This window comes from Euprymna scolopes, chromosome 37 (genome assembly GCF_053919585.1).
Source record: "Euprymna scolopes isolate OS-2025 chromosome 37, ASM5391958v1, whole genome shotgun sequence".
Classification (NCBI taxonomy): domain Eukaryota; kingdom Metazoa; phylum Mollusca; class Cephalopoda; order Sepiida; family Sepiolidae; genus Euprymna; species Euprymna scolopes.
In genome coordinates, this window is record NC_136518.1 from 58,238,358 (window position 1) to 58,263,955 (window position 25,598).

Consider the following 25,598-nt stretch of genomic DNA (forward strand, 5'->3'; position numbering starts at 1 on the left):
TAGTCTTTGTATTCTTTATTGTTACTCAGTGCTATTTCAAGCAAGACATTATTTTTTAAGGTTCATTCCAGTACTAATTTATAATCTGTTTCTTTGCTACATATGCAATTTTCCTTACAAATTATATTAAAGAATAAAGTTACGATTTCATTTCGATGAAATATTAGTCGAAATTGAAAAACATATCCTTGAACACTATATAAATTTTAAGGGATGCGAGGTTTGAGAGATATTTGAAGGACATGGACGAAAAAAGTTTGGGAACCACTGTCCTAAAGCATGCATAGTTAACCCAAATTCCACCCATGAAAGTTTTCTAGTGGTCTAACCCGACGGTCTACAGAGGATGATCCTCTTAAGAAAATATAGAAAACATTCCAAATGGATTATTCAAACACAGGGATTTAAATCTCGTCTCAGACGAAAGAATGTCGGTGCAAAATGTATTTATAGATTTTTTTTTTGTCTTTGACAAACTCGTTATAACGTTACAGTAATAAGAAAAGAAAAATGATAAAATCACTTGTTATTACAATAATCTCAACATCAGTTTCTCTGAAGTAGGTTCCCTGCTCTCGGGCAGTTGTGAATTCAAGGGTAAACTCTAGGTAGCCGCCGTATGAAGTAACCTGCAAAAGAAACAGAATTATTTATCAAATAAAAAGATTTATTTCAATTAAACGGATAATTATCGTGGATTTTATCTTAAATGGTTGCAATAACACTGAAAATTACTCATCACACACCACTATGAATGTATATATATAAGTTTCCATATAAAATCTTATAAGCATATATAATATTTTACGTATAGATTGTCAGCATTTACTTCAATACTACTCAATATATGAGTCGAGCTAAATGGTGAGTGCATACAAAATTTCAGTCAAATCGACGCAGTAGTTTCCAAGAAACCTCTAGAGTAAAAGTGATATTGTAGTGATTAATTCTTATTAATTCCTAATTGTATATGAATTGGATACCAAAATATTTATTTCACTTTACATTATCATAAAGGTCCATACAAAATTTCAGCCAGATCGGCCCAGTAGTTTTCAAGAAAAATGAAACTGAGAGACAATCAGACAGAAATATAGATACTAAAGGTAAGCAGACTACACGGAACATTTGTTTCAGTCCATTAAAAAAATTGTCACACTAACAGCAAAATACGAAATTCTACAATTAAATTTACATCTATATTGACTATCTAAAAATTATTATTATATTCTAGCCCAGCTTAAGATTTTTCATTAAGTTCCTAAAAATGGTTTGATCGTCATCTACTATATGTATAGCTCAGTAATTATATGTACTTTTGTGATTATATCTTTTTTTAATTATAATGTGGTTTCACTTATGTAGTAGTTTTGTTATTTGGATTAAAAAAAAAAGTAGCCCATTATAGTCGAGGGCGACTCAAAGGCTCCGTGTTCATTAACTGTTACACCGAGGTTCAGTGATTTGTTGGTTGTTTTTGTTTTACGGCATATCAATCCTTTTTTGGGTTATTTAATGCCGAATTCAAAGATTTTGAAGAAAAATTTTTTATAGAATATATTTGTTGCTTTCAAGTCGGTTTCTATTTAACCCATAGTTGGGACCCTAACAGGTACTACCACTCCGGGTCAGAGTGGACCTGGGAGCAATGGCAATTAAAGGGTGGCTCCACACTCCCCAAAGCCCACAAGCTGGGGCCTCACCACTGGATATAGTTTAAGGTCATATCCAGGACCGAGGTTCAGGGAAGGGCACCACTTCATTCACAGAATTATTCAATCTGCCCTTGATTCTCCCCTTATAATGTGGAATGTTTACTAAGAAGGCATCAAGTACCAATTTTTTAAGTCTTTGTTATAACTCGGCTGAGGATTGAACTCTGGTCTCTCGCCCCATAAGCGAACACTTACTATTATGCCAAATGGATTTTAAGTAGTGTGGTAATTTATTAATTCTTTGAACTTTTTTGCAATTAGCCTGGCGAATGAAATGAAAGCAAAATCTTTCTTCAAAGCTCATTTTCTATAAATATATATTTTATACGACTATATAGGAGAGATAGATTTAACGAAACATTTAATAGAAGATACATCCATTAGAGAGCGATTAGAAAAGAAAAAACAAATCCATTAAGTATACTAACCTTATCACCTCGGAATTTGGGTGGAAGCTGGAAGTAAAGACTCTCTCTTTCTCGTTGAACATCAGTGAAGGATTCAAATGAAATTTGATTCTGGTCAGCACGAATGACAAATCCATCATTGATTGTTCGGCTCATTGCTCGATTTGTCAACATAAAATTGTGGGAACCATCTGTGCCAAACAATGGAGTGACCTGCGTTGAAATAAAAATACAATTATATTATACTAGAAAATGGAACCGGCATTGCCCAGTATTAAACATTACGTTTAATTCCCTTAAAAAAAAAAAATCTGAAAGAAACTGAAGTATGTGCATGCGAGTATTGTTTTTATAAACAGTTTACTTCTTGTAACAAAAATACTCGAGCTGAAATCGAAACCAAAACCTAAAGACAGTGAGTCAAGTACGATAGCCATTAGACCAGCTTTCTACGAACTTTAAAAAGTGTTTTCAAGCTACGTGAAACAGTTAACAGATAAAAATCCGATGATCCCTACCTAAGTATTAATTTTTCAATTTTGACCTTTGAGCAGCCCGTTTTCCGGATGAAAATGGATTTAAACGTTTTCCACATGTCTGAATATCCTATACACCAAATTTGAAGTCTGTAGATCAAAAGGCGTATATAGGCTGAGAAGAGTCCTCACACACACATTCTCACTTCCCCAGAGGCATATATATATATATATATATATATATATATATATATATATATATGCCTCTGGGAATAATACCAACAAAATAAGAAAAACAAAAAATGTGAAGTCTTGCTTATTTTTATACATCGAAAGTTTTAGCATATTAAAAAAAAACAACTTCAGAAACAGTTATAAAGCTCTTTTCAGGAATTAAAATTGAGCCCCCTCTAGATAATTAAAAGACAATCAGATCAGGACTATAAAAACACTGACTACTATATTTGTCATCGGGTTTCAAATATCAGCATAAGACACCATGTCTAGCAACACTGAGAAGCTATGATACGACAAATCAATGTGATTATGCCATATATATATATATATATATATATATATTCATCCAGAGGAAATCTCGAAATAAAGACGAAACGTTGATGAACACACAACTCTGTTCCTTTTTATTTCTCTATTTCGTCGAAATACTACTTCCATTATTCTCATCATATCTATAAAAGTGAAATTGTGTATGTACATTTCCCTACCAAACTACTGTCAATTTTCAGTCTACAGACTCAGACTCAAAATTTGACATAAGGAGTATTGAGATTTGGGAAAATCTTTAATCGAACAGAAATTTGGCTGTCAAGGGGTCAAAGTTAAACGATTTGACCTTTGAAAAATCTACCAAACTCCTCCGCCAATTTTGGGTCTAAACACTTTAAATCTTAGATTTAAGTTACTTGGACAGGGATCAAACTTTAATTCGATTTGAGCCCAAAACAATAAATGTTAAGGGTTCAAAATTGGGGTCAAAGTTTTTAAACAATTTGCCCTCTGCGGTCTCTAGCAAATTACTCAGCCAATTTTTGGTGTAAACATTTGAAATTTTTTATAAAGTGTATGCAGACATAGGGCAAGCTTTTTAATCGTTTTTTGGCCGAAAATTTGGCTGCCAAACTGTCAAAGTTCAAAAGATTTTATCTTTGCGGTCTCTAGCAAACTATTCAGTCAATTTTTGGTCTCAACACTTGAAAATTAGATAAAGGTTACCTGGACTCGAATCAAACGTTTTAATATATACATATGCACATAAAGTTATTAACAGTATATAGAGCCAGAGCAAAGCCGGGCTGAACTGCTAGTATATATAAACATATCCGTGACCTGTCGGGTGATAACTACTATTTATTCCATTTTGATTTCATTAAATCAAATTACATAACTAAAATATTCTTTAATTCTTTATTTTTATTATTATATAGAATTGTTATTTTTTTATTTTCATATGAATGTAAAGTGACTTATTTTTCCGCCTTGTTTGCATACGTGCTTGTACTGTGTACATACAACTTAGGTTGGCAATTTATCATGAAGAAACTGACACTTAAGCGGTGTTTGCAAATTGAAAATAATACAATCAATTTACTAAGATAAACATTTGCTGAACGAATAATTTCACGAAATGGGTCTACCAACTTACCACCTTTTTCGTGAGAAATATCTAAAGTCACATGTCTATGCTGATAAACCAGACACAATAGACTACTTGGAAGACAAAATTCGACATGTTATTGACGAAATACAACCATAATTTAATGCTCGGAGTTTGTGACAATTATGTCATACGTGCGAACCATGGGGCCATCCTCCTGAAATTGTATTTAGATTATAAATGCTAAAATAATCTTCAAGATAAACCACATATTTGTATGATAAAAGTATTTTTCTGTGAGTTATTTTAAAGTTGGCCGCCTCAAAAAAAAAAAAAAAAAAAAAAAAAAAAAAACACCCTTTACAAATTATATATATATATATATATATATATATATATATATAAATAAATAAATTTCTTAGTATAAAATTAACCCCTTAACTAATTAACTTATTATGATGCTAGATACAAGGGAGTTATGCAAGCTATATTTAATTTAGTTTTATGCGAAGATGGCAAAGAGAAGGTAGAATCTTCATGAAAATTCAATTACCTTCGATTTTTGTGAAATTTCCACAATATGTATCAAACATCAATAATGAAATATTGCCCAGATTTCAAGTTCTTTGGAATATTTTAAAGTGTTTTTACGTGCATAACATCGACACAATTTCCCATGTGATAAATATTTCACATCTGTATAGGATTTTATTCAGTCATTTGATACCAGTTTAACAAGATTCTTTGAATTTAAAATTCTTAAAGCTGCTTAAACTTAAATTTTAGACATTTTTCATGTAATGCATTTTGATCAAAATTAAAATAAGGATTGTAAACATAAGGTTTAGCCACATTCTGATTTTTATAAAAGGAAAAATGTGGTGTAAAATTGTTCAATTTGGGAATTACTTATATCAGTCTCGAAATGAATACTCTATCATATATATACTAACACATACATAATATATTTAAATGTGTATCTGATATGTGCCATAAAAAATGTGAATTATTCTAAGACAAAAATGCAGTAACGTCAACAGGATTCGAACCTTTATCATAAAATTTACATTGCGATTGATGTCTCAAAACTCTTGATCATCAGTAAAAATCATGAATAATCTAGAAATATGTGGATACATTTTTGGTACTTACTTTGGTACGATAGAAGTTTGAACTGGAACATTTGTTGGTGATTCCCATACAGTAGCAAGCTAAGCAACCTTGCGCATTATCTTGGCTCAAGTGGAAGTAGTTCTCCTTGCAGGAATCACATTTCAACCTTCGGACATAAGCCTAAGAAAAAAAAAAAACAAAAAAAAAAACAAAAAAAAAAAAAAACTTTCAATTCTGAACACCAGTAGTTCAATGCAAAATTTTAAATGTTTTAACCTAAAAGTCTCCAAAGTTTTAGAACTGGGAGAGGGCGCATATTGCTGACTTTTTAGAGCTATGCAGATCAAATTAAAAAAAAATGACCTAGACTTGTTTTATAGCATTTTGCTTATTAGCTTCTTTGCTTTTTAGTGAAATTGGTTCTCCAAAATCTCCTTTAAATCTTTTTTTTTTTTAAAAAAAACAATATTTTCACACATTTCCGTTTCTCAAATTTTTCCTGAACATTTTTATGTTTTCCATAAAAAATCTGCGGGCTTGATCTGGCTTGCAGGCTGTAGTTTGGAGAGCCCTTTTTTAAGTCATTCAAAATGTGACAGAATTAATAAAAGGAATAGCAGATTTTAATTACACGCTAATCAGAGGTAGATTAAATGTGGACAGTATAGATAAATGTGTGCAGAACAGAAGATTTCGATGGTATGGTCACGTTGAAAGTATGGACTTGAAAGAAACTGACTTCGAATTATCGTCAAGATGTAATTTTAAGTTGAATGAAAAAAGATTGTTTAATTACCTTACACTGGCATTGCTTAGTGTTTGCATCACATTGTGTGTTCTTTATCGTGCCACGTGAATCACAATCACAGGAATCAGTAGCTGCAAATAAAAATGATACGTTTATTTTCATCTTAAAAACAAAATGTTATCACAATCTGCTGTGAGGAGGTGATCTTTTCAACCACTTTCATTCCTGTTTCTAGGAGTTTCAGGCCTCTCCAATCACCTTACAATCGTGCATCTCTTTTCCCTTTGAAGCAATTGTCAATATAACACCTACTCTTCTATGATAGCATTCACTATATCTGTCAGGATTAGAATACCAACCCTACTGAATACTTTCATAATTTTAGGAACTATCCTAGAAGGGCCTGCAGCCTCATCATTGTTCATTTTACCTAAAGCATTTTCGTGGATTTAGAAGAGAAGCCAACATAAAAAGGGGGGGGTAAAAATTCAAATATATAACAAATAAATGTTACCAAATACAACATAAGTTACTCTTCTAACTTCCTGGATAAGTAGTAATTTAACATTTTAAAACTTTTATACGGTTTGAACAAACAAACAAAACAAACAAACAAAAAAAACTAGTGTTAAGTTCGTAAATTAAACCAACAACAACATTGCCCACCCCGACCATGCAGTCTTCGAAGAGACAAGGTCTCAAAAGCGTAAGCATAAACAAAACACTGATAGAAATCCACTCAATAAGTGTCCCCGTTACATTGCTAAATATCAGCATTTTCTATTTGTAGCGACAACATAATCAGAACACAGGTTGAGATTAATCAGATGAAGTTTATCAGGAGCACAATTGATGTCCTATTCGCAGTTTTTCAACTACAGATGAGAAATTTGTTAGTGCAGACAGTAGACTACGTGAAATTTGTACACCTAGAGAAAGACTCCGACAGTATCCAGAGAGGTGCTACGGTGAGCAATGCATAAGATGGGCATAGAGGAACGGCTTATCTATTTGCACAATGTATGTTCATGGGCGCTATTAGTAAAGTGAGAGTGGATGACGCCCTTTGACGCCTGAACAAGGGAAAAGTGACTTTAAATAAATAGAATAAGAATCATAACTAAAATTAAAATTATGTAAAAAAAAAAAGAAAAAAAAAGAAAAATTATATTTCTTGATCAAGATTGTTATGAAGCGAAATATCGAATTTGATTTTAATAAATAATTATGTTTGTTTATTGAAAATATTCTGCACTTGTTTGGTCTTCCAACCGTTAAATTTTGAATTTTGCATTTCATATCAACAGTGCTTTTAATACAGTAGACTGTTTATCACTTAATAAAATTGTATTTTTCATGTCGCGTTTCCATTCCTTCAATCGGCAATACTGATTTGGAATTTTTAGTACTAAGTATTCGTAACTGTTTTATATTGAAACTAGCAGAATTACCCGGCATTGCCTGGGGCAAAAGAACCACAGCATGTCTGGTTTCAGTGAGTGTTTTCACTTGTTGATCAACTTCTTAGTGTGCTTCAGTTGCTTTTCTTGCATAGTCTTTGACAGAAATTGTCTTTGATTGATTGATCTGAATAATCCAAATCGTACAAATAATTTTCTGATTTTGCCTCATAGTAAAATCCTGAATCTTGGAATTTCTTATCCTTTCCTACTATTCTCCCACTGATGAAGAAGTCTTAAATTTCTTTAAAATTAGTATTAGAAAAAAACCCCAAGAACTTTGTGTCTCCTCCATCAATAAAGGTTCAAAATTATTCATTATCAATTATTTTGAATAAATATTAATAAAAAGAGTGGAAATTAGTGATAGAGTACGATTCCACTAATTTTCTCGTTCCAATACAATTACAGATTCTATTCTAAATTTCCGATTCCGATTGTTTTAAAATCTCTAAATATTTAGTCTTAGATTTTTTTTAATCGTAAAAACCTAGGTAATATGTGTACATATTTTTGAAAACGCAAAAAATGCACTTGGAAGAGTTGATACATAGATTTTTATTATTCTGGTAATTTAAAATTAATATTTATCATTTTATCTTTTGTATCGGTAATAGAAAATTAATTTTTTAACAAAAAAAAAAAAAAAGACAAAAATCGTTTTTGGCATCAAAAGATATTTTTTTTTCTGATTTTGATAACCCAAAATAGTTTCGACTCTAATTTCAATTAATTGTCTTAACACTAATGGAAATATAATCAGTTTTTACAAAAAGAAAGGCAAAAGTTTTTTTTTTCAAATACACATGAAATTAGCACTATAAATGACAAACAAATCTCATTCATAACTTCTCTTAAGGCAGAAATTGGTCTTATTTTCTTTTAGAAATAATTCCATAAGATCGGATTCATCAAAAATGGGTTATCAGTGCTGTAAAAAAAATAGAGTTATTTCTAAGAATCTTAAAAATACTTTTGAAATATTGTTTGAAAAGTAGATGTTTAATATTTACTTACTATCAGCTTTACAGTAATCTCCTGGGTGCAAAGGATTGCCTGAAAATCCAGGTAGGCATCTAAAATAGAAATTAGAATATACTATAAATAAATCAATATTTGGTATGGATTAACTAAACTTAGTTTTAAATTTCAAATGCTGACATTTTTTGTAGGTAAAACAAAGTTGCTTTATTTTGTTTTGTTTTATTTTTACTTACCCATATCAGCTTTTTTAGTTTTGGGAGGTAAGAGTAGCTAAGTGGTTAATGACAAATTGAAAACCTGGGTGTGCCAAGTTCGAATCAAGCTTATTTCACAGAAACACTTTCACTTAGAATGTAGTCCCTCCCATAAATACATGATGTATTTCTGGAAAGAATTCTAACAAGAAAAATATCGGAGACACCTATGCCAACAATAGAATTATCTGATTTATACGAAATGAATTAATAAGCTTGTTGAAAAAAAAAAAAAAAAAAAAAAAAAAAAACACACACACACACACGAATACCGTATCTAATAACGTTATATTCATATGTTTGAAAAACTCTGTTTAATGTTTCACATTTATTTCATGCGTACAAAGGATATTGTTATTGTGGGTCATATTCTTTGCAAATAGTTAAAGTAAAAATTTATGTTTGTAATTTATTTGTAGACAATTCCACTTTATCATTCAAAATTTGTCATTGTATTTATTAATATTTTCCATCAAACATTTATAATTAATAATAAATAGATAGTAAATTTTTACAAAGCTAATTTGAGCAGTTCTTTTACTTATGGAACTGTGCTAATTCAAAGGGCCCACAAGAGAAAGCTACGTTCAATATTAAACTTAATCAATTTTAGTGCAAATTAAGTGGAAAATTAAACTCAATAAAAATTGTTAAAAATAGTTTCCATGTTATAGTTTACATTTTGTTTTCTGTGAATCGACTCCATATTGTTGGCCATTCATTTTGTATGCAGATTGAATGGCATAACAAAATGTCTGATTCTGTCCCATTAACAGTTTTTTTTAATCGAAAAGTTCAAAAGCACACTTTCGTGAACATTTTAACGCTAGCAAAATTTATTTCCACAACCGTTTTTCATTTACAAATCCTTAAAGCACACCAAAACCCTAACCTATTTTTCTCAATTTTCGCTCAAATTCTGATCTTATTATCCTGGCATTAAATGCACAACTTAAAAAATATAACTTTTCTTCACTTTAAAACAGGGAAATATTGTCACTAAAGAATAAGGGCAACCGAGGTAGGGCCAGATTTATAAAGAGAAAACCTGAGTAGGTAGTTGAATAGCAAGATGTTTGTTTATGTTTAAAAATGTTTTAGATGGCCATTGATTATCCGTATTCTTTGAATTTTTCAAACTACTGTTCTCATCTTGAGTGTTATTTTTACAATTTTTCGATCGATATAATTTCCGACCTTCTTCAGATATATCTTGTCGAACTTGGAAATCTTTCAGTTGAACTTGAAAATCTGTACAGGATTTAGAATGAAATCCTTCATTTAATCCAAAGGGTAGCATGCTCACATTTCATCATCCATGAAAGGATCAGCTTACCAAGTAATTCACAATTGTATTTTAAGTGTTGCCCACACTGAAGATTGAACCTTCAACCTCTAGAAGAGTGAAACTAAATTTTGTAAAGTACTTTATCCACTATGCTACGGGTCCTTATGGATGCATGCTACTCCCATGGATTAAATATAGGATTATGTTCGAAATTCTGTGTAGATTTCCGAGTATGACAAAAAGATTCTGGAATTCAACAAGATACACCTGAAGTTCAGAGGGTACATTTAGAGAAATATTGTGAAAATAATACTCAAGATGAAAATAGTTGTCTGAAGAATCAAAATAATGCGAATAATCAATCCTCCTCTCAAAAATTCTGAAACATGATAAACATAATGTGAAAGATGTTTGTTTACTTTACAATTAAATTTCTGCACGTTAATATTGTCAGGGATAAAGTGAGCAGGAATAAAATTCCAAAGGCAAGTTGTCCAACCAAAGAAGCGACCAAATTAGAAAATCTTCCAGCATTTAGGGATCTCTACAATAAAGAGGTAGGATTTAGCAGGTAGTTAAGCAGTTAGTTCATCGGAGCAGATTCTATGAAATTACTTTCATCTTTATTTCATGAAGGGCAAACAAAAGTGAAATTTAATCAAATACGTAATTCCCGAAAAAAGTTTTTTTTAAAGTTTAAAAACAATGAAAATTTTGAAGGACATAACCTCAATCTTTTTTTTTTAATTTTATTATTTTGTTCTAGTTGAGGGTGGTGCAATCTACCGGATACCAGGCATTCACCTGCTATCTTAGACATTCCAGCCGAGAGATCTTTTTAAGATTCTAATTGTTCCTTTAAGTGCAATTGTTTGTATCTCTCTTGCACTTGGTTCAACGGGTATATTTGCCAGGTAGCTTTTGAAATTCTTTTTCATGAGTGATTGCTCCTATACTTACTGGAATGATAGAGATATAACCCAGCATCATTGGAGACACTACCTTCTAAGGTTGCTTCTTTCTCCTCCTTGTCTCATATCAATGTCAAGTTTAACAGCTGTTGTCTAGATACATAGCTGTAGGAATTGCATAGGCATATGGTGGTGTATGAATTATTTCCAACTGTGCTTTCTTGTGTATTTTCCCAACACTTGCTGCTATATTTGGTATTCAACTGTATGTCTATATATATATATATATAGGAAAGTGACTATTTTAAAAATATTTATTATAAAAAAACAATTTTTAGTTTCGTAAAGAAAAAAAAGATTTTGTAAATTTAAAAATCCTTTCATTTTCTAAAATATATGCAACAATTTCTATTTGTTGTATACAAAAAATACCTGTAAAATATTAGTTTAAAACAAGTTAATTTTTTTCTTTACATCTAACTGAAGTCGTGCAATGACTAATATACTAACAGATTCATAATTAAATATATTTACAAAAGTTATTAATTTTAATCATGACAGACAAATGATAAACACATAAATATATACACAGCACATATTTGATAAGCAATTACTTACTTTTCACAGTTGCGTCCAGTGTGTCCAACAGGGCAAGCATTACAAGTGGCTTTTCCATCTCGGGCCAAATAACAAGTTGGGCTGAACCTGAATTGATGGAAGAGAGAGAATTACATTTGGTTGCTATCACATATCAGTTTTAAATAAAATAATTTAAATAGAAATATCATGACCAAAAAAAATCAGTTAAAAATAAAAGATAAAAATATAGTTATTTTCTCATATCGATTTATATAACACACAATAAGCATATATATATATATATATATATATATATATATATATATATATACTCCCTATATTGGTAGAGTTCTCATAAGGAAAATTGCCAGTGGGTCACTTAACTTAAAGACTTGTTAGAGCTCTCTGACCTACTGAAAATATGTTTACATTGTTGAAATCTATATAGGTGCTGTATGATGGCGCAGAGGTAGAGGTGTAGACTGTCAGTTCGATGGTCAGGTTTCAATTTCGCCTTGAAGCATTTGCTTATCTAGCCCCACTGATGAGCCGTAAATGGTAAAACAGCACCGTCTGTGGATGACTACATATCAGACTTTTTAGCCCATCAAAAACGGGGAAAGTTATAGCCCGTTGACTTAGGAGTGCTTTATGCCAAACTGATGGTCGAATATGGTTAAAGTTGTGTTCATTTTTGCATATAAAAAGTTGTATTCGTCTAGTAACACTGATGACTAATTATGGCAAGGAAGAAAGATGAGGACGAAGCGAATGATGCAATGAACACAAGATGAAACAGTGAAGATGAAGAGAAACGGCAAAGTCAGTTAATAATGAAGAGGTAAAACAAGCAGAATGAAAGTAATTAACGTTTTACATCTATAAAAAAAATATTTGTCATCTGTAAATTACCAATTTAAAAAGAAAAACTTTTTCAATGTGTGAAACACGAAAGTCGCGTAGAAGAGGACGTAAAAGAGACATGAATAAATATCCCAAATATGAAAAAAATTTGTTTTGTGAGAATGTTAAATATGTGTTGAACTGAAATGAATGGCTCTCGTCTTGGGGAGGCCTCATGTTTTGACAAGCTTCTGGACTTCACCTTTACTCCTGATCTTAAATGGAACACATACATTAAATCCATTGCCAAGGCCGCTGGAAAAATGGTGGGGTCCTTCTATCGATCCAGTAGATATCTCACTGCTGATGCAATTCTCTATCTATATAAGAGGCAGATACGTCCAAGGATGGAGGACTGTTGCCACATTTGGGCAGGAGCTGCTAGAAAGGATTTATCCTGCCTTGATAAAGTTCAAAATAGATTCGTAGCCTCGTAGGGGATGTCCTTTTCTCTTCCATGCAACCTCTTTCTCACAGAAGAGATGTTGCGAGTTTGTCTCTGCTTTATCGTTATTTTCATGGCAAGTGCTCGGCTGAGCTCCAATCGATAGTCTCCCCTTCACCAAACTTTTACAAGAAACACCCGTCTAGCAGAAAACACTATCAATAATTTCCCCCACTATTTATCTGTGCCTAAACCTAAACATAGATTTCATGAGCAAAGCTTCTTTCTTAGAACTGCACGCCTGCTTTCCAGCTGACTCCAATATGGTTGTCTGTTTTCCTGCTTTCCAGCTGACTACAATATGGTTGTCTTCAAGTCTAACGTAAACAAGTTTTTGACGAGCCGTTCCATATAAGTTAACAAATTTACCGAATTTCTATTACTAATGATTACTATATTGTCCAATTTCTACTGTACACTCTTTAACCCTTATCCTCAAGTCGCCTCTTGGCCTTGATAAGTGGTGATGCCTATGCAAAAAAAATGTATAACGAAGCAGAAACAATACATAATTTAGTTGTATTTTTATTCTTTGGTATAACTGCATTTACAAAAACTTATATGTATTTGATAAGCATGCCTAAAACGAAATCTATTTTGCCTGACAGTTTCAGACGATTGTAAAAATCAGGCGGTCTTAATAGAAATTGTATTGCTAATATTGATACTTTATAAATAGGACAACTTTGAATCCTACTATTTAATACAAGTTTAATGGAAAATAAAAACAAAAAAAATGAAAGAAAGGAAACTTACTGGTTGGGTTGTTCGGTAAGAGGACATGGACATTTGTTGCAATCATAGATGGAGCCGACTGTAGCGTTGCCATAGTAACCTGGTGCACAGCGGTCACAATGATCACCTTCAGTGTTATGTTGGCAGTTCTTGAAAATTAAAAATAAATTCAAAGATTTCAGAAAAAAATTGGATGAAAATCTATAAATATCTGAATATTAATTTGAAAAACATATTCGTAAATTCCCAATAAATCAATGTGAAAATTGATCATCAACCTATAAGTACCTGTAAATGACCACAGATCCACAAATATTTGAAAATATGCTCATATATATATATATATATATATATATATATATATATACACCAGGTTAAAAGATATCCAAAAATTAAGAATGTTTACAAAGATTGGCCACAAATCTACATGTTTACAAAGATTGGCCACAAGTTTTTACTTATTGAAAAATTAATCAATAGCCATTGCAGTGGTATTTATTACATCCTCATATTTATGATATTACTTACTCTGCATTTTCCAGTCTCAGGATCGCATTCTGATGAATGACCATTGCAGTGACATTCCTCACAAAGTCCAAGGTACAAACCTTTCACTGTTCTCATGTAGCCAACATCGCAAGACTGGAAGGAAAATTTAAGACAAATTTCAACTTCAGAACTTAGTTTCACTTTGTATATTTCCTAGAGAAAGTATCTAATGCAGAAATATAGCTACAGTAAACAATTCATTTAATGCAAACTATTATTGGTCACAGAAGTAGCGTTAGTGCTAAGAACGTATAGAAAATAGTACTCATTAGATGACTATGCATCATATTCAGCTTTAAGTGGATAAAATAGACATGTTCAGGTTGAGTCCTGTGTAGGAGGCCATGAATATATGTGAGTTGTGGAACACTTTTCAATTTTTAAATATCAGTATTTAAAACTACAGATATTGAACAAAATTTAAATTCGAACATTACCACATGCACAGTATGTGCTTAAGAAATAAACTGCAACTATTAACAGTGACTTCATATAATATTTTCCAATAAGATTTTAAGTAAAGGGAGTATATAGAATTTATATTAAAGAGGCCTCCAGAGTGCTGCTATAATAATCTCTGCTGCTCTAGAACAGTTTACTTCAAAATAACTAACCTCACAAGAAAGTCCTCGATAACCAGTAGGACAGCTGCACTGTTCCACTGCATCTGCTCTCTCTCCAGAAACTCTCTGCTCAGCAATATCGAGGGTGACATCACGGATACTGGAAAATAAATGTATACAGAATTTAAAAAATAAATTAAAAAAAACATTAAAAGATACAGAAATTAATTTTATAAAGCAAATTGTAGAAATTTCTAGAGGCATGCTCCATTATTTCAGATAGTGAGCAGCATTCTCTATCCATATTTCTGCTCTCTAGAACAGCCTGCCAGAAGAGACTGACGATTACCATATTCAGGTGTGTCAAACAAATATTCAGACTGTATGTGACAGATATAAAACGTATGTCTGTCCACTGTTTTCATGAGTATTGCAAGTTGATATGTTCCTTCCTGTCAACATATTGTATCTACATTTTGTATGGCCATTCAAATACTATTGTAATTCATGTCTCTCGTGTAACTATAAAATCTGTCAAATTAGGGTCCAGCCAATTTCTAATAAAAGGCCAAACTAGTGAACTACTAGAATTATCCACACAAAAAATAATAAATAAAAAGATAAAGAAAAATATTCTAAATTTTGTTTACATTTCAAAGTTATACATTTTTTAGCAAACCTGCTTGAATGAAAATATGTTGCCTAAATACACAAATTTCAGAGTAAAGGCACACGTATGTTAATAGAAAGGCAACATCGGTAACTCTGTAGCTTAATTGCTATAGATATATTTTCAAACTATTACTACTAAACTCTACTCACATTGAGAAATGTTGAGGTAAATACTGCAAATCTTTACGCAATATACTATAGCACCTTATAACGTGTATATAGATGAAATAACACACATATATAATGTCATATGGATCTAAAGCATGTTAAAATTAAGTTTCAGAACGACAGATTTGTACAAGCCATATTGCATATGTTTCAGAATATTTATTCAGGTTATTTGTAGATTTGAATTAGTTCATATAGATTACTTGTAGGCGAGATTTCCGTAAGCGATTCTGAATTAAGTCTTGGACGAATTTCAAGATTTTATATCTACTGAACTATACATGTTAAATGACAGTGACACGATTTTAAAGCTAAATTTATTAAGTTCAACTTTAATATTAATGATTATATATATCTCAGCATGCTTTTTATACCTTAGTAGTTTTTGAGATATTTAATGTCCAAATGTGTTCACGACTTGCGAAACACCCTGTATAATTTATTTGCATATATATTACATTTTCAGCCGTTCAAAACGGACAAACGTTATAGCCCGTTAACTTAGGAGTACTTTATGCCTCATTGATGGCTGAATATGGTTAAATTTATGTTCGTTTTTGCATTAAATATTAATTCCTATTAATTTAACCGTACATCGAACGGATACCATAATACTGTAGTCGCTGCACTTTTTCATAAAGATCCATACATAATTTCAGTCAGATCAACCCAGTAGTTTCCGAAAAAATTGAAACAAACAGAGAGACTAAGAAATATAATATAGATGATATACCGAGTTATATACAGGGTAATTGGAAAATAACTCGCTATACTTGAAATTTATTACTGAAATATAATTCTTAAAAGAAATGAATCAGTATTGAAGCGAGAGTTGTGAGGCGGCCCCTTTATTTTTTTCCTTTAGTCCTCGCGTTCAATGAGCGATATTTTTGATGATGGGAAATCTGTTTTCTGGCTCAGCTGTTTTGAATTGGTGATGTGTAGAGATTTTAAATCCCCTCACAGTATTCATCAGGATTTATCTGTCAATCTATCAATCTTGTTAACCCTAGTCTTTAAATGGGTTTTTAATCCTAATAAGTATTATCTTACTAATAACGAAAAAAAAAAAAAAAGTTCCTTGTGAAATCAGTTAATGTGGTTTCCAGGCATTATAAAACGCTAGTGCCAATGCTGGCACCCATACGAAATAAAACCTCATGCTATACATTTTTTTTTATTATATTCATTTATTGTAAGAATTATAGTTCAGGTATCTATAAATTAAAAGCGCTTAATATTAGACAGTTCCTTTCCAATAACCTTGTATATTAGAAAAGCAGAGAGTATTTTACTTACGTGGCCATATTTGTATCTTTTGTATAAGTTGCTTTGATCAAAATACTGCGAAGATCAGCAAGGGCCATCAGTAAGTACTCACGAGTTGCCCAGTTGCCATTAGCCATTTTCCAATGATGCTACAAAAATACATTAAAACAACCATTATGCACAATAAGACAACGTTTACAAATTTATGAGGTAACGCTTCATAAAAACTATCTAACTATTACTACGATACTATCCCATTGATTACTGTACACACAATAACCCTTATCCCCAAGTGGCTTGTGGGCCTTGATAAGTGGTGATCTCCATGTAAAAAAAACAAAAAAAAAACCCAAATTAAGTTAATTCAACAAGTCAAATATCACAACTAATCTTAACATAATAAAGCCTCAGTGAGTGTATATTTTAACAGCAAGCAATTTAGGCAATCAAATGCAGCCAAGATATGATCTCCTCTATACAAAATAGTAGACTCCAACAGACTATTTTAAGTTTCTATTTGCTAAACGGTTATATATCAATAGATTAACTATATACAGATAAAGTAATGATTCAATATTTCCTGGATTTCCCCATTTGAATTGTGTATTTATTGTTTCTATTATTATAGTCTTGCATAAGTTTATTATTAAACTGTATTGGATCTTGAATAAAATGCCTATTCCCTCGCCTGTAACATAATATGAATAAAATGATAAAGAAAAAACAAATACTTTATGAATTAAAAGTTGTACAAGAAAAAGTGACTAATATCATAAAAGGAATAAAATATTTCATTTAGAAAAATAGTTAAGAATCGTTAAGTTTAACTACTTTACTAGAAACAAGAATGACGAGTAAATTAAGATTTTCAAAATAATTAACAGCATTTCAACATGGAAACATATCTTCTATACTGGTAATTTATTGGCAAAAGGCGATTAAAAATTACTTTTTTAACCATTATTCACTGCAAACAATTCAAATTGCGACTGAAACCTAAGGGACTATTGTGGTAGGGGCCAGATTTATAGGAGACAATCTGGATGAGAAGATGGGCAACTTTATTATAACAGAAATATAACTGTGTGGTAGACTCCATTTTTTTTTTTTTTTTTTTTTTTTAGATCATTCTTACCAATAAATTATCAGTATCATCTATAATATAAAGCTGAACGTGTGTGTGTGTCTGGTTATGAATAGGCTCCTATATGGTTGACTATTATAAAAAATTGATCACATATAATGACAGATGTATCGAGACACAGGAATGGGTATGTTTGATCTGGCATAATGACGATTCATTAAAATTGTGGGGTCTGCGTGTGCGCCTGGTCCACAAAGTATGGAAATAAAAAATTTAAAAGTTAAAAAAAAAAGTTTACAAGTGTTTTTGATATAGATGTACATAATACTTTGATAAGTATGTTTTAACTTAAGGATGGTATAATAAAATTGTGGGGTCTGCGTTCGTGCCTGGCCTCCATAGAATGGAAATAGGCACAAACTTTAATAAAGACTTTTCATATCTATCTGCGTAAATATTCTTTGATAATTATATTTCAGTTTGAAGAAATATGGTATAATAAAATTATGGGGTGTTCGTTCGCGCATGACCTCCATAGAAAGTTTAACAAGGTTTTTAATATAGATCTACAGAATATTGTGATAAGTGTTTCAGTGTCAACAGGTATGGTATAATAAATGATGGGGTTTATCTATTGTATTTTTACTTTCATCATATTTTGCTTTGGTTTTGATACCCCCAAATTCGAAGCTATCTCTTTACAACCCTTCCTTTTCATAACCTATCATACTTTAATAAATCAGAGTCCATTTTCTGTTGGCTGTTTTTGAACCTAGTCAACAACAAGTACTTTTGCTAGTATATATATAAAAATGCATTACATTTTGAAACTTCATTAATTATTTTGCCATCTGGGCAAAAGGAATTCCGTCGGTTTCTGCAAAGCAACAATGAAAGGCTTAATCTACCAAGTCGCTTAACACTCTTCATTAACATTGAATTGTACCTTTTTTTAATTTTTCCGTACAAGCCAAATGAAAAATATTTCTATTAAAAGTGTGATTTCATCTGCAGTCATTTAATTCATCTATAGATTACATAGAAGCTAAAATAAATGTGCGTTGTTTCATTAAATCACCAAAGTTAAGCAACAGAGCCAGGTCAGTATTTATTAAGTGACCATTTGGAAATACCAGGTGCTGTATGTGCTCTCCACTTATCTTGGCATTGTTTCCAGTCGTCTTAAACTTATCCTTGCAATTGGAATCAAGCAGTGCCGATTCAGGGAAGAGTGGTTAGAGATTGTGCAACTCTTTGTTCATAATTACATGAGCAACTACCCTTACAGAAGGTATCCATGGTCTCTCAAGACTAGATAGAGGCCATGATGATATGGAGTACAGTTTATTAGAATAGAGAACTGATACTCCTATCAGCATTACAGATTAATTCTAAATTTGAAATGATCAACCAAACATTTAGTTTATCTGTACAGAAGGTTTGACTTCTCACCACTTAAGATATAGAAAGCAGTATTTATTCTAAAAAACAAGTATTTTAATTGGATGTGCTCCGATAAACTCATAGTACTTGTGCCCACTCAACATAAATACCCACGACTAACCTGTCAAGCAGCAAAATCCTGACCCTACACTGTAGACGTCCCTAGATGCCAGAAAGCTCTAAGAGTTTCTTTCCTCAAACTGCTAGACTTTGGAATTCCCTTCTGGTCTACTTTCATGCTTGTACTCACATGCAGAAATTTGAATGTCATATGACCAGTTATCTCGCCGCTCAACTACAGGATGTTCGTAAAGGTATAGCTAAAGTAAATACCAAGTGATTTCTTGTGCTTCATCTTTATTATGTTTCCCTGTTGCAACAAGGCCGAAAGGTGAGCAAAACCAGTTCCCCCTAGTGAGCACTCTACTATTTTTATGACTGATCAGCGAAATTGCAAGGCTGATATCCAATAATACTATGTGTGTCCAGACTTCGTGGACACCTTGTACCTACATAGTGTCCTTATAGAAATGATTCCAAATAGCAGCCCCTTATGTCCAAATGGCAATATGCCTTGTTTGGAGTGAATAAGAGTAAAAGAAAAATCAAAAACAATAAAAAAAATTCACGAACTGTAAATAATGAAGCTTGATAAATAAAAATCGATATAAATGTATTGCATACCTCATACAAGGGGATCTCAAAAGATCTTGGTCGGTCACCGGTAAAATTGCCTTTGATGTAATAAAATAGCATAATGTCATTACCCTAAAAAAATAAAAGAGAAAAAAAAAATTAAATCAAAATCCACAAACTGAAAAAGATCATTAAATAAAAGACAAATAATATTCAAACTGTTTTTTATTAACTGTTTAAATTATAGAAATTAATAGAAAATAATATTGAATATTTTTTGCATAATCATTAGTTATTCCTATATTATATTATTTCAAACAATTAGTGTTACATTGGAATTTATTAGGTATATATATATTTGAGCAGCACGATTCATAAATAGGATGTAGTATATGCAAAGCGGAATTCATTTCTGTATATTTATTGGGTTGGTCAATATTATTTGTACGGTTTTTTTTTCAGTGTAATCTTTCCGATCTATTAAAAATCATATTATAAACCTATACTTCAAATCCTATATTTGATGTAGCGATTATGTTGACGTCATTATGTAATAAGTCTTGAGTTTACTTTTGTCAACCTCATAACTCTAGCTTTCCTTTTTTTTGTCCTTTGGTCCTCACCTTCCTCCAATGATATACTTCTCAGAACTTCTATGAATCGTTTTTACCAACAAAGTCTAGGTGAACTGGAGCTTGTCTCCAGAGATGGGCACTAGCAGTGGAGTTCAACAATGGTCGGTTCTTGGACCAATCCTTTTCCTCCTATTCATCAACGACATGTCGGATGTCATTGGTGGTAATATGCTTCTGTTTGCTGATGACGTTAAGCTGGTGGCCTACTAAAAGCAGATTCATCCTCTTCAGTAGAGTCTTCAGCATGTATGAAAGTGGTCAATTGCATGGGATCTCGACCTCGACGTAGGCAAATGTTGCCACATCGGAGTTGCCACTTACTTTTGGCATTGCAGAAAAGTTTCTAGCAGATGTTGAAGAGACCAGAGACTTCGGGATGCTGACTAATTCTGCCTTCAGGCCTTTGAGTCGCAGCATTCAGGCTGCCAACAAGGCAAGGCCTTTTCTCATCAAGCACTCCTTCACCAACGTCACTCCAGAAATCTTCCTCCTTATCGCTCGTCTGACCTGTGTTGGAGAATGGCATCCAGGCGCCCAGGAACCATACTTGGTTTGAGACATTCAGCATGTGGAGCGAGTGCAGAGGCTCGCAATCCGGTCAGTGTGAGGTTTTTGTGACCTTCCTTACGAGACTAATTTTGGCCCATAACCGCCATGGCCATTACGACCCCTGTTGGGATCTTCTCTTCACCCTTGCACCCGAATGTGGACAGAGAGGACACAACCTGAAGCTGTTTCATTGGAGATTTTGGCTAAACCAACTAAGTCACATTTTCCATCAGTGGTTCTCTGGAATAGACTGTTGGTTGAGTTTGTCAACCCATCAACAGCGGATCAGTTCAAGATGAAGTTGAACAGGTGCTGATCAACTATTTCTAACCATCTAAATTCACAACGCCTCTCCCTCTTTGTTCATTTCCCTATTTCCTTCTCTCGTAACGGAAGCATGCAATATTTTAATTTATGCTGAATAAATCGTATTGAATTGAAAATATTTAAAAAAAAAAACATCTGGATTTCGATCTTTTGAACATTCTTCACAATAATTATACTTTTTTTTTATTACAATGCAGAACATAGTTTTAATCTTGTTATTTTTACTTTTCTTTTTTCCTTGCGATTTACACTTTTTCTGTTACATTTTTTAACCAATACTTCTGAAGAAAGGTACCTGTATTTTCAACGGATTTACAATTGTTTATTGTACAGTTTTTCTAGAAACAATTGTAAATCCATTGAATTGTTTAAGGTATAAATTATTATAATATGGCATAAAAAAGCATATATATATATATATATATATATATTATATATATATAATATACACCCGTTCACATACACCTTTCACGATAAAGATAGAACCCAGAGTTAGATAGAATCGAGCAATTGCATCGACAACGGACAACGCTAGACCCAAAGTGGGCTTCGATGTACTGCATCTCATCAGTGACGTACTCAGACATAGGCACGAACCCAGGTCGTCGCACTCATGAAGTGTACAATACTGACGACCTAACCATATGGGCCACGGTGCAATCTATTGGCTATGCCTCGATTTTTTTTTTTAAATTCTTAATTTTTTTTTTTTTTTTAATCCAGTTCTACATTCTACGATGTGACAAGCAACGCGTCCTATACAACTAAGATAGTTACTGCTGGTATGCAGACGGTAGATATCACATCTACAAACATTAACTGAAATTAGCCGACTCCTCAGACACGATTTCGGAACAACCTTATTTGTTGTGTATATATACACATACACACAAGTGATCTTGTCTGTCTGAGGAACGGTCTCTAGCAAACTCCTTTGTCAATTTTTGGTCTACAAACTTGATATATAGAGGATGTGTGCCTGTGGAACAAATTCTACTTGGCCTTTAGTCGGTAAAAATAGTCTGAGTCTATCCGTCATAACTTTTGTATTGTTCTGCCTTCTATAAAAGTAAATTTCTTTAATATACACATTAAACAATGCTTCAAGCAAACTATTTTAATCTTAGAACATAACCTTGACGAAATAAGTATAGCTTTGGTGCGACGTTATAGATTTGATTTACATCATGCTACAAAACATGAATTAAAAACATAAGAGATAATGAAAAATAAAAATGAATGGGTAAACATTATCCATAGCGCTGGAAAATATTTTAATAGTTCAAAACAATTTTGCTTTAATTATGCGTTGGCATTATAAACAATTTAGTATATACTAGAATTTGGCCCGTAATTCTAGATTGATAAAAAAACAATTAGTATTGTTTAAAATTTTAAAAAAAAAAAAAAAAAAAAAAAAAAAGCAAGACAAAAATAAGTACAACTAGTTTTTTTTTTTATCTAACGCCGGGTAACCTTGCCAGTAATATATGAGCAAAAGAAAGGAAGTAAAATGAAATAACTCACCATGATTTCAATATCGGCGGCACGAGCAGTAGGGGCATTGTTAATACCTGGTAAGTGGCTGATTGTAAATCTAAGGTATCCTCCATAAGATGTTAACTAGAAAAAGTAATGAAAAAACATGTAATCAAATCTTTCATTCAATTTCCTAATTTGTAAATAATCTTTTTTCCTTTTTCATTATAATTTTTACTCGTTGCATTATTTCATTGTTCTACTGACGAAGTTTCTTTGTATAAAAAATCTGTTTCCGTGTTCTACTGATCATTTCAGCGTCCTAAATCATACCAAATTATCTGCAACAAAACATTTATTTCCTTAATAAATGTTAGTTCTCTCCTTTAGACAAAGACCAAATCCCAATGACTTATTTACAAACGTTGTAATTCACACTGAGAAGTTTCCTTAATTTGAAAACCAGATTATGTAAGTCTTCTAATAATTTGAGGAAAGGGTAATCTCAAGATAAACAAATTTTCTGTATTGATAGGAGCGAGGGAGGAAGGGACATTATTTATTCATTTTCTAGACGTTTTTTATGATTAAATTCAACCATAATTAAGTTTTTAGATATATATATATATATATCGTAATATGAAAAATTAAGTTTTTTGATAAATAAAAGTCAAAATGATCACTTCTTGATCTAATTCTAACGTGCCACCAAAATGTCCTGTTAATCAGGATCTATTTTAGTTAGATTAAGGCAATATCGCTCTCTCGTTACAAAGCATATGCTGATTTCTCTCATAAATTTACATTTAATAATCACTATTATATCATGAGATTTGTGTTTAAATCTTAATAAAAACTAATTTGTATGAATTTTGTATGAATAAACTGTCATAAATAAATATGTCATTCTTTCTTTTCAAAACGACCTATTCCCCAACAAGTTGTAGTACACTCGAGTACTACACCTGAATGCTTTTATTTTTTCATAGTAGTCTCAACTTTTGAATGTTTTTAGTAGAATTTTTTTTCTTCAACATCAAGTCAATTCCTTTGGCTTTAAACATTCAAGTTGTACCTTAACACTTTCACCGTTTTGCAAAATTGAAAAACAAATTATTAATCAGTTGTACTCACTAGGAGTTTGCATACAGGCTATTATAAGAGATTACTCACTAACAATAATCGGCAGTGTTCCCTAGAGTATGGGCGACAACAAGCTTTAACAGATTTTCAGTACTCTCCATCTCCTTTCAATAACCTTTGCAAACAACTTTGCATTATCGCAACAGCCGCTTATCATCATCAAAAAGGAACTTACTTTGTTTCCAAGGAAACGATCAGGTAACGACCAATAATAAACCTGTTTGGGTTGAGCATAGAAATTTCGATAGGTCAAATCCTTATCGCTGTTGACGTTGAAACCGGTTATGATTCGTTTTGTTTGATCCATGTTGACGAGTGCAAAGCCAGCACGATCACCAACAAATGACGTACCAATCTGAAACAGAAGAAAATGGTTTTGCTAATATATTTTTGTGAAAATCAAATAAAAATCAATGTGATTTGGACAGGTTTCTCTGCTACCAAACTTCAACTATATAAAGAAAGCATGTAAAGATGACCACCAAAGGGATGGTATGGCCAAATAAGGATTGAGACTGATATGCGGATTTTGATAGCTAAAACACTGAATAAGTCTCGAAAGTTTGTTTTCAAACACGTTGTGAACCTTTCTGGAGTATACATATAAGTCAAGTAAATTCAAAATGTTTTGAACAATAATTAAAGGGTCATATTATACACACATACACATTTTTAGAAATATATATCTGCAGTATTTCGGCCGACTTGTCTTAACTCATGCTTTAGCCTATTTTATAAGGGTCTATTATATATATACACACACACTAGCAGAGAAACCCGATGTTGCCCGGGATCGAATAAGTATCAATGAATGTTCTACACTAATACTTTTTTTTTCCATCAGAATCGGTGAAATCGTCCATTTGTCAATCAAATCAGTTGATTGCCTGTTCTAGTCAGGAACTCACCATGGCGCAGCAGGAGGAAGCTCACATATATCCCCACAATGACAGTCCACAATACATTGTTGTCTACATTGCACTGTAGAGAACCTATTTTATAAAATTATTTTTTTATATAATGAATTTAATTAAAATTTAAAATGCAAAAGCCAAGTATCATGGATCAATTGGACTCTAAACAAAAACATTCATTTTGAATGCGCTCTGTCTTATCAACCTATTGTTGATTTTATGTGATGCCCCCTTCTGCTTGTGCGGTGATAAAACTTCTAAAATGCACTCGTGATGAAAGGCTCTATAAGCGTATTAACTTTGATCAAAATCGGATTGTTCCTTAAATCGGATTTTTTCGATTATCAATTTTCGATACTTATTAGAGGTTATTCATTACAAAATCTATCTAAGAACACTCCCAGACGAACGAAGGACATTTGTGTGAAATTTCAAAACTGTTTTGGCTTTCATAGGAACAAACTCAAACACACAAAATGCTTTTATATATAAGTGAGAATGAAAGAGTGTGTAAATACGCTTCTCAACCTATAT

The 25,598-nt window shown here is 32.1% G+C and overlaps 1 protein-coding gene across 1 annotated transcript in view; it reads right to left on the bottom strand.

Annotated features, from left to right (window-relative positions):
- LOC145261202 (uncharacterized) overlaps window positions 1–25,598 on the bottom strand; it is a 751,089-nt gene that overhangs the window by 56,951 nt on the left and 668,540 nt on the right. The window contains exons 103-115 of the mRNA XM_080119542.1: window positions 24,326–24,505; window positions 23,056–23,151; window positions 20,066–20,149; window positions 16,885–17,003; window positions 14,797–14,905; window positions 14,162–14,275; window positions 13,655–13,782; window positions 11,590–11,676; window positions 8,552–8,610; window positions 6,123–6,205; window positions 5,366–5,506; window positions 2,144–2,335; window positions 534–629 (exon numbers count right to left, since the gene is read on the bottom strand). Of these exons, the coding sequence (XP_079975668.1) occupies window positions 534–629; window positions 2,144–2,335; window positions 5,366–5,506; window positions 6,123–6,205; window positions 8,552–8,610; window positions 11,590–11,676; window positions 13,655–13,782; window positions 14,162–14,275; window positions 14,797–14,905; window positions 16,885–17,003; window positions 20,066–20,149; window positions 23,056–23,151; window positions 24,326–24,505 (1,488 nt within the window). The remainder of the gene's footprint in view (window positions 1–533; window positions 630–2,143; window positions 2,336–5,365; window positions 5,507–6,122; window positions 6,206–8,551; window positions 8,611–11,589; window positions 11,677–13,654; window positions 13,783–14,161; window positions 14,276–14,796; window positions 14,906–16,884; window positions 17,004–20,065; window positions 20,150–23,055; window positions 23,152–24,325; window positions 24,506–25,598) is intronic.